Source organism: Triticum urartu, chromosome 5A (genome assembly GCF_056163025.1).
Source record: "Triticum urartu cultivar PI428250 chromosome 5A, HENAU_Tu73, whole genome shotgun sequence".
Classification (NCBI taxonomy): domain Eukaryota; kingdom Viridiplantae; phylum Streptophyta; class Magnoliopsida; order Poales; family Poaceae; genus Triticum; species Triticum urartu.
The window spans coordinates 571,103,812-571,113,456 of NC_141877.1; the positions used below are offsets into that span (position 1 = coordinate 571,103,812).

Here is a 9,645-nt window from a genome sequence, read left to right on the forward strand (position 1 = left end):
AGAATTCATAATAACAACATTGCAATCATGCTCATCATCCAAAGATTTAGTGCCAAACATTTTAATACATTCTTCTTCTAACACTTTGGCACAATTATCGGAATCCTTATTTTCACGAAAGACATTAAAAAGAGAAGCATATGAGGCAACCTTAATTCCATTTTTTGTAGTTTTATTTTATAGACTAAACTGGTGACAAAACAAGAAACTAAAAGATTCGATTGCAAGATCTAAAGATATACCTTCAAGCGCTAACCTCCCCGGCAACGGCGCCAGAAAAGGGCTTGATGTCTACTACACAACCTTCTTCTTGTAGACGTTGTTGGGCCTCCAAGTGCAGAGGTTTGTAGGACAGTAGCAAATTTCCCTCAAGTGGATGACCTAAGGTTTATCAATCCGTGGGAGGCGTAGGATGAAGATGGTCTCTCTCAAACAACCCTGTAACCAAATAACAAAGAGTCTTTTGTGTCTCCAACACACCCAATACAATGGTAAATTGTATAGGTGCACTAGTTCGGCGAAGAGATGGTGATACAAGTGCAATATGGATGGTAGATATAGGTTTTTGTAATCTGAAAATATAGAAACAGCAAGGTAACTAATGATAAAAGTGAGCACAAACGGTATTGCAATGCGTTGAAACAAGGCCTAGGGTTCATACTTTCACTAGTGCAAGTTCTCTCAACAAGGATAACATAATTAGATGACATAACAATACCTCAACATGCAACAAAGAGTCACTCCAAACTCACTAATAGCGGAGAAAAACGAAGAGATTATTGTAGGGTACGAAACACCTCAAAGTTATTCTTTTTGGTCGATCTATTCAAGAGTCCGTAGTAAAATAACACGAAGCTATTCTTTCCATTCAATCTATCCTAGAGTTCGTACTAGAATAACATCTTAAGACACAAATCAACCAAAACCCTAATGTCACCTAGATACTCCAATGTCACCTCAAGTATCCGTGGGTATCATTATACGATATGCATCACACAATCTCAGATTCATCTATTCAACCAACACAAAGAACTTCAAAAAGTGCCCCAAAGTTTCTACTGGAGAATCAAGACGAAAACGTGTGCCAACCCCTATGCATAAGTTCACGAGGTCACGGAACTCGCAAGTTGATCACCAAAACATACATCAAGTGGATTACGTGAATATCCCATTGTCACCACAGATAAGCACATGGAAGACATACATCAACTGTTATCAAATCCTTAAAGACTCAATCCGATAAGATAACTTCAAAGGGAAAACTCAATCCATTACAAGAGAGTAGAGGGGGAGAAACATCATAAGATCCAACTATAATAGCAAAGCTCATGATACATCAAGATCGTGCTGAATCAAGAACACGATAGAGAGAAAGATCAAACACATAGTTACTGGTACATACCCTCAGCTCCGAGGGTGAACTACTCCCTCCTCGTCATGGAGAGCGTCGGGATGATGAAGATGGGCACCGGAGAGGGATTCCCCCCTCTGGCAGGGTGCCAGAACGGGTCTAGATTGGTTTTCGGTGGCTACAGAGGTTTGCGGCGGCGGAACTCCCGATCTAGGTTATGTTCTGGAAATTTGGGTATATATAAGAGGTTTTGGCGTCAGGAACAAGTCATGAGGGTCTCCGAGGCGGCCACGAGATAGGGGAGTGCGCCCAGGGGGTAGGGCACGCCCCCACCCTCGCGGTGGCCTCGGGACTCTTCTGGCCCATCGCCGGTACTCCATGGGTTTTTTCTGGTCCAAAAATAATCTCCGTGAAGTCAATTGGACTCCGTTTGGTTTTCTTTTTCTCTAAAACTCAAAAACAAGGAAAAACAGAAACTGGCACTAGGATCTAGGTTAATAGGTTAGTCCCAAAATCATATAAAATATCATATAAATGCATATAAAACATCCTAGATGGATAATATAATAGCATGAAACAATAAAAAATTATAGATACGTTGGAGACGTATCACTTTGTTAGAGTGGCCTTTGTTATGAAAATCGGGGCGATAGGGTGGCTACTAGAATTGCTCTAAGCATGCCTAAGTGTCCTGTCTTCAGATCGAATGCGCCCCACGTTGTGCGCCACATCACTCGGAACAACCAGTCATGCTCAAAGTTGTACTAACATGCACTCGCCTGAAAAGTTTATGTATGAAGTGTTCAGCTTGTGCCGGTTTGTGTACTACTCTTATCGTCTCATAATATAAGAGCGTTTTTGCTTGTAAAAAAACATTCTTAGATTATGGGACGGAGGGAGTACTAAATTGCGCATCCGGGATAGGTTTTTGTTTGCGCTGTGTTATCTTCCTAGTGAATGCAAGTTTTACTGCCCAAAAACAAAAATAATTTTCAGGAGACGTACATATGGCTAAAGTGAGAAAAAAGGAATGCCCAAAACAGTGTCTTCCTTCCCGCTTTCTCCTTCACTCTCTTGATTCTTTAACGTTAGGTTCCATGGCCGCCGATCGATAACTTTTATTATGTTTCCCAAGGGTAGTTTCCATAGCTGTGTCCTATTGCGCTTTTTTTTTCGCGAGGCAGACAGGGAGTGCCCTCTTGCTAATGGTTTTGATCTCACCTGATTCTTGCGGTTTGAATACTGCGTGCGCTTATCCCTAGTTATTCTCCATATTTTTTTCTTTATTTTCTACTATCAGTAGTACTGTATGTGCAAGAGTGCAAGAGGTTGGTTGGTGGAATGGTCGTCGTCTGCCGGTCAGTCGCTCACTCCCACTCACGGCCTCACGGGACTGAAGTATTTCCTCCATTTTTTTAGTCGGCATTTAAGATTTAATCAAAATCAAGCTTTGTAGAGTTTGACTATCTTTATATTAAAAAAGGGTCGCCCTAACTGTCACACGTGTGGCAGGAAGGGAGACGCACCACACGGCTCTAATGTAAACAGATTGCCACGTCATCGCATGCATGCATGTAGGAATCTTTTTGGATTTTCAGTTTTTAAAATGTTTTACCTCTTAAACGAAAAATCCGATTGAAAATCCATTTTCACCATTAAATCCCTCGCGATGAGATTTTCGAAACTAGATCCCACGTTGATATGTTTTGATGAAAAAAAATTTGGATTAAAAGTTACCATGTCTATTGTATATGAATTGCCATGATGTTTACACTGAAGTTGCCATGATATGTTTCAGCTATTTTCTTCTGCATTTAAAAGTAAATTTTGACATTTATAAAACGGGGAATTAAGAAACTAGACTTGCCATGAACCATAAACTAAAAATGCCATGATACATGCACGTAAAATTGCCATGGTTCATACAAAAAATAATTTTCACGGTCAAAGTACTGGAGTTGCCATCATCAAAATACTAAAATTGCCATGATCTACAAACTAAAATTGCCACATGGCAACTTTAATTTAAGCCCTATGGCAACTGCAGTGTAAACATCGTGGCAACTTCTGGCAAAAAAAAAATTCGTCGAAACATATCAACATGGGGTCTAATTTTGAAGATCTCGTCGATACGGATTTAATGGTGAAAACGGATTTTTAGTTCGCTTTTTTATTTAGGAGATACAACATTTTTAAGCCGAAAACCAAAAAAAATTCTGCTGATGTCATCTATTCATATGTGGCAAAATGAGTGGTGATGGAGGCGTGTGGGCGATGTGCAAACGCCCACACGTATGGGCGTTAACATTTTCGTTAAAAAAATATAAACATTCATAATATGAAATCAATATTATAAGATACACCATGAAACGTATTTTCATACTATATAGTTTTAGTATTGTAAATGTTCATATTTTTTTATATAAATTTGGTCAAACTTTGTGTAGTTTGACTTTGATCAAATCTTATACACGGAGTAAAAAGAAAAGGAGCAAGTACTAGGAATAACACCATCTCCAATCATCAGCCGACATCTGTCTCAAGCATCTGAACTGAGTTGAAACGGAGCAAGTACTAGGAATAACACCATCTCCAATCATCAGCCGACATCTGTCTCAAGCATCTGAACTGAGTTCTCTCTCTCGATTGTGATCTCGACGCTCCCCACTTCGACCGCCACACAAGAGCTATCCGCGAGGCTCCGGACGCGATATCCATCCCACCGACCGGCATGGCCGGCTCCGCGCCTCACGTCATGGTGCTGCCGTTCCCGGCGCAGGGCCACGTCACCCCGCTCATGGAGCTGTCGCACCGCCTCGTCGACCACGGCTTCCAGGTCACCTTCGTCTGCACCGACCCCATCCACAAGCTCCTTCTTAACGCCCTGCAAAGCAACGCCGACGGCGACAACGGCGGCGGCGAGGCGCTGGACGGGATCCGCCTGGTCTCCATACCGGACGGCCTGGCCGACGGCGACGACCGGAGGGACCTCTGCAAGTTTCTGGACGGGATCTCGCGGTGCATACCAGGCTATGTCGAGCAGCTTATCAGGGAGACCAAGGTGCGGTGGCTCGTCGGCGACGCCAACATGGGGCTGTGCTTCGAGGTTGCCAAGAAGCTCGGCGTCCGGGTCGCCTGCGTCTTCCCGGCGTCCGCGGCGGGCCTTGGGACGTTGCTCCGGCTTCCCCAGCTGATAGAGGACGGCTTCTTCGACGACAAGGGTACCAAAGATCCATCCATCTTGGCATCTTGCACTGCCTGTGTGCGATTACTGTTTTGTTAACACACCTAAAGTTCTGAACAGAGGATTGCCATTTTTTTCTGGAGAGAAGAAGCACTGGACTGAATTATTTCTTCTCTGAATAAACGCAGGCTTCCCGAAACGACGAGGCGCGTTCGAGATCGCCCCCAACATGCCGCCGATGTACACGTCGCACATGCCCTGGAGCATCGACGGCGCCGCCGAGGGGCAGGAGGTATCCTTCCGGCTGGTGTCCCGGAACACCCAGGCGACCAGCCTAGCCGAGATCATCGTGTGCAACTCGTTCCTCGACGCCGAGGCCGCGGCGTTCGAGCGGTTTCCCAACATAGTGCCCATCGGCCCGCTGTCCGCCGATCAGGAGTTCCGGAAGCCCGTCGGGCAGTTCTTGGCGGAGGACGCGGGGTGCCTGAAGTGGCTCGACGCCCACCCCGACGGCTCCGTCGTGTACGTGGCGTTCGGCAGCTTCACCATCTTTGACCCGCGGCAGTTCCGCGAGCTCGGCGAGGGGCTGGAGCTCACCGGCCGGCCGTTCTTGTGGGTGGTGCGCCCGGACTTCACGACCGGCGGCCTGAGCAAGGCGTGGTTCGACGAGTTCACGCACCGCGTCGCCGTCAACGGCAGGGGCATCATCGTTAGCTGGTGTCCCCAGCAGCAGGTATCATATATTATCATCAACTTACCTAGCTCTCACGCTATGTTTAATCGGTGCGCCTCAGACCTCAGTGCATATTGTAAGCGTCAGATCGTGAACGCAAACTTTTTAAAATTCGTTTTCAACGTGCAGGTCCTCGCGCACCGCGCGGTGGCGTGCTTCGTGTCGCACTGCGGTTGGAACTCGACGATGGAGGGGGTCAGAAATGGCGTGCCAATCCTGTGCTGGCCCTACTTCGTCGACCAGTTCGCGAACCGGAGCTACATCTGCGATATCTGGAGGACCGGACTGGCCGTGACTCCCGGTGAAGATGGTGTCGTGACGAAGGAGGAGGTGGCCGTCAAATTGGGACAGGTTATCGGTGACGAGAGAATTGCGGAGAGGGCAGGTATGCTCAGGGATGCAGCTCGCAAGTGCCTCGGAAAGGGGGGCTCCTCGTATGAGAATTTGAAGAGATTTGTGGATCTTCTAAGCGAATGAGGGGGCACTTTTTCCTACATCCTGTGACGGTCGCTACGATTTGTTTATCCAAGGGAGTTTAAATCGTGGGAAGCTAGTGTTAAGGAGTGTAGTTAATTTAGAGTTGCGTAGACAAATACTCCCCCGTCCCATAATATAAGAGCGTTTTTGATAGAATGAAGGGAGTATATGTATTTATAGCATGATTTTCACTCCTTGTATGTTGTTTTTGTCAAAAAGTAGTGTAATCATTGGACCGCATAGCTACATTTTGTATTGATTTTGTACGTATATTATGAAGAATGTTGTTGCAACGTACCCGTTTCGGTTTCTACTCCTATAGGAGCACGTGCTATTAGCTTGTTTTGAGGCATTGATAAAATGTGAAGGAGCTTATTTGAAGGCATGGATAAATTTTGAAAATTCATGAAAACAATCACGGCGTGCATGGGATTGGGATCATGACCTCCAATTCTCAAGACTTTAAACTTTTTTCAGCCCATTGCTAAGCCTTTATAGTCTACCTATGAGGCTATGAGGTTATGAGGCAGAAGCTACTGTTTGTAGTCTGAAAGCAAAGGAGAAGATGTATAGAAATACTAGAAGTAGGATGTAATCATGCTCCTAGTAAAAAATACCTTGGTGGAAACCATGTTAGATTAGAAGTTTCTAAAAATTATTGAAAAATTAAAATATATTGGGGACCTGATGTTCTATAAAAAAGAAATCTATTTGGAGATATGAAAAAAACCAAATCTAGAAATGAATAATGACGACAACGCCAATATTTTGTTTTCAAACTGCCTAGCGATATGGCTCTCCTCTCCCCTTCCCCCTCCCCTTTCCACTGTCCCCTTCCCACGTCCCCTCCTCGCCGCCCCGGCTTTGCTCCGCCCACTATGGGCTCGCCAGTCCCCTCCCTTGCCTCCTCCTCTCCTTTGACCTCCTCTCTCCCCTCGCATGGATGCGTGGCTCGCGTCCCGGCGCCCCCTCCCCTTGGCTCCTCCTCAAACCTCTTTGGGTGCTAAACACTAAAACTGAAACCCCTCAAAAATCAAAACACTAAAATTGAAAGAATAGAAAATATAATTGACAATAAACATTGACGAATTGTCTACATACGTGCAAATTTTCGTAAGATCAATGATATGTGCCGGTCATCCAGCCCAAACCTGGCGCCACTCGCCTCGCGCACCGTTGAATGCGGTCGTACCCGTCTATCAGATCCTGAGAGACCCTCCCCCCGCGTGCGCGGAAGTGGATCCTCTAACATGAGGGGGGAAGTCACCTAAGCTACGGTGCAGACTAGTGTAAAACAGAGAAGGAAAGTTACGTGCACAGTAGTCAAACTATATGTATCTACTATAGCAAGTACTGTACAGAGTTACTGTTGATATAATAAATTTTAAATTAATTTTATTGCACAATTTTTTTTGTTTGTATGCCATTTTTGTAAAGGTATAAAGTAGGTTTGTACTCCCTCTGTAAATTAATATAAAAGCGTTTAGATAACTAAAATAGTAATCTAAACACTCTTATATTAATTTATGAAGGGAGTAATTTGCAAATTAATTCAAGTCATTTTAGTCTTAATTATATGGAAGTGAAGAAGGAAAGTTAGGGAAGTGTAGCTTAGGTGACTTCCCTCTGCGGGTCAACATTCTTCTCCCCCTCTCTCTAGTTCTAGTTGTTTTCAATTAGAGCTATTAATGGCGACTGTTTTTGATCTTATGCTAACTTGAACTGACAATTATGCCCATCCACCACGTGATCCAAATATGGCGAAAGTTGTTGGCACCTTCCATCGGCAATTTCAGTTCGCTATCTCTATCTACAAAACAGTGGCGAATTACAAAACTTCCATATCGATCCCAAGCTGTCGTGCAGACAGCGCCATACGCACAAGCTGCCATACTTATATTCCATGTAGCACATGCGAACTAGTAGAAAAAGCTCGGTGGTCGTGATCCTCCTTTCCGAATAAAAAGTAGTAGTACAACCTTGCAAGCTGGGTAGTAGCCAGTAGGTCTCGCATCCATGGCTGCCCCTCCTAGTCCTCGGCCTCCTGTCATGGTGCTTCCCTTCCCTGCGCAGGGCCATGTCATGCCCCTCATGGAGCTCTCCCACCGGCTCGTCGGCCACGGGCTCGAGGTGGACTTCGTGAACACGCACTACAACCACGACCGCGCCCTCAAGGCCATGGCCGCCGAGAGAGGAACCGTTGACCCCGACGGCATCCACATGGTCTCGCTCCCTGACGGTATGGGACCCGACGGCGACCGCACCGATATCGCCTTGCTGGGCAGCGGCTTGCCGGCGGCCATGCTCGGACCCCTGAAGGAGATGATCAGGTCCAAGAAGATCAAGTGGGTGATCGCCGATGTGTCCATGTGCTGGGCGATGGAGCTGGCCGCCACGGCCGGCGTCCGCGTCGCCCTGTTCTCGACTTTCTCGGCCGCCGTGTTCGCGCTCCGGCTGCACGTGCCCAAGCTGATCGACGATGGCGTGCTCGACGAGTCTGGTAAGAAGAAACCAAATCAAGTAGACCACTGTGCTCTTGCTCTGTGTCGTTTTATCTGACTCAGAGATCGAGTGCGTCTATGAAATGCAGGGAACGTGAGGAGGAACGAGACGATCCAGCTGACCCCCAAGATGCCGCCGATCGAGGCTGCCGAGCTACCATGGGTCTGCCTGAGCAGCTTGCCGGAGAGACGCAGGTTGATGATTCAGATCTTGCTCAAGACCAACCCGGTGATACCGCTGGCCGCCATCGTCATCTGCAACACGTTCGAGGGGATCGAGTCGGAGGCGCTGGATCTCCTCCCCAACGCGCTGCCCGTCGGCCCCCTCGAAGCGCCGGCGGCGTCGAGCTCTGCCGGCCAACTCTGGCCAGAGGACCCCGTCTGCCTCCCCTGGCTCGACGCGCAGGCCCGCGGCTCCGTCATCTACGTGGCGTTCGGGAGCTTCACCGTCTTCGACGCGGCGCGGGTCCAGGAGCTCGCCGACGGGCTGGAGCTCACGGGCCGGCCTTTCCTTTGGGCGGTCCGGCCGAACATCACCGCCGGGATCGGAGAAGAGTGGTTCGACGCGTTCAAGCTCCGCGTGGAGGGCAAGGGGCTGGTGGTGGGCTGGGCGCCGCAGCAGCGCGTGCTCTCGCACCCCTCCGTCGCCTGCTTCGTGTCGCACTGCGGGTGGAACTCCACCATGGAAGGCATGCTGCACGGCGTGCCGTTCCTGTGCTGGCCGTACTTCGCCGACCAGTTCGCCAACCAGAGCTACATCTGCAACGTCTGGGGCACCGGCGTCAAGGTCCACGCCGACGAGAGAGGGGCGGTCACCAAGGAGGATATCAAGAACAAAGTCGAGCAGCTGCTAGGCGACGATGGGATAAAGGCAAGGGCAGCTACGTGGAAGGACGCGGCGTCTACGGGCATCGCAGAGGGAGGGTCATCAGATCAGAACCTGCTCAAGCTTGTGAAATTGTTAACACATCAATAGTCTTCAAATAACGTACTAATATTTTCTTCAATAAAGTCCCTGGGTTTTCCGCTCGAGCAAGGTTTAATTCAACGGCTGTGCTAAAGTTGAGGCAAAATGCAAATATGCCAAATCGCAACTGAGGATTTGGATCCAACAGTTGGTTGAAATCGACTGCAGAAATTTTCATGTAATCGTGCTCTAGGCACTCTCTTATTTCTATGGGAATTATATGTTGTGATAACCAACGTAGCTTGAATATTGAAGAGCTCACTATGCTTGGTCATCAGTTCACCTCGGCAAATACCCGGTAGATTTCTACTTAAATTTGACCTGGTTAAAACACATCTCGCCCCCACGTCACTCCTTGTAGACTCCAGAGAAACACATGCGGACACCAAAACCGCCGTCGCCGGCGGCCCTTCCCTCCATCCACCCCCTGCC

The 9,645-nt window shown here is 47.7% G+C and overlaps 2 protein-coding genes across 2 annotated transcripts; both read left to right on the top strand.

The window, feature by feature from the left end:
• Positions 1-3,978: 3,978 nt before the first annotated feature.
• LOC125510644 (UDP-glycosyltransferase 83A1) lies at positions 3,979-6,042 on the top strand. The gene is made up of 3 exons (XM_048675886.2): positions 3,979-4,572; positions 4,724-5,268; positions 5,398-6,042. Exons 1-3 carry the CDS (start codon positions 4,083-4,085, stop codon positions 5,743-5,745), a joined length of 1,383 nt encoding a protein of 460 aa, XP_048531843.2. The 5' UTR covers positions 3,979-4,082; the 3' UTR covers positions 5,746-6,042.
• A 1,568-nt stretch (positions 6,043-7,610) lies between these two features.
• On the top strand, positions 7,611-9,445 carry LOC125510645 (UDP-glycosyltransferase 83A1). The gene is made up of 2 exons (XM_048675887.2): positions 7,611-8,245; positions 8,336-9,445. Exons 1-2 carry the CDS (start codon positions 7,762-7,764, stop codon positions 9,220-9,222), a joined length of 1,371 nt encoding a protein of 456 aa, XP_048531844.2. The 5' UTR covers positions 7,611-7,761; the 3' UTR covers positions 9,223-9,445.
• The last annotated feature ends 200 nt before the right edge of the window (positions 9,446-9,645 follow it).

What these genes read in the sequence shown, in the direction of transcription:
- LOC125510644 (XM_048675886.2), top strand. Translation starts at nt 4,083, where the DNA reads ATGGCCGGCTCCGCGCCTCACGTCATGGTGCTGCCGTTCCCGGCGCAG. An exon ending in CGGCTTCTTCGACGACAAGG is followed by an intron (nt 4,573 to 4,723) that starts GTACCAAAGATC and finishes GAATAAACGCAG; the next exon opens with GCTTCCCGAAACGACGAGGC. An exon ending in GCTGGTGTCCCCAGCAGCAG is followed by an intron (nt 5,269 to 5,397) that starts GTATCATATATT and finishes TTCAACGTGCAG; the next exon opens with GTCCTCGCGCACCGCGCGGT.
- LOC125510645 (XM_048675887.2), top strand. Translation starts at nt 7,762, where the DNA reads ATGGCTGCCCCTCCTAGTCCTCGGCCTCCTGTCATGGTGCTTCCCTTC. An exon ending in TGGCGTGCTCGACGAGTCTG is followed by an intron (nt 8,246 to 8,335) that starts GTAAGAAGAAAC and finishes TATGAAATGCAG; the next exon opens with GGAACGTGAGGAGGAACGAG.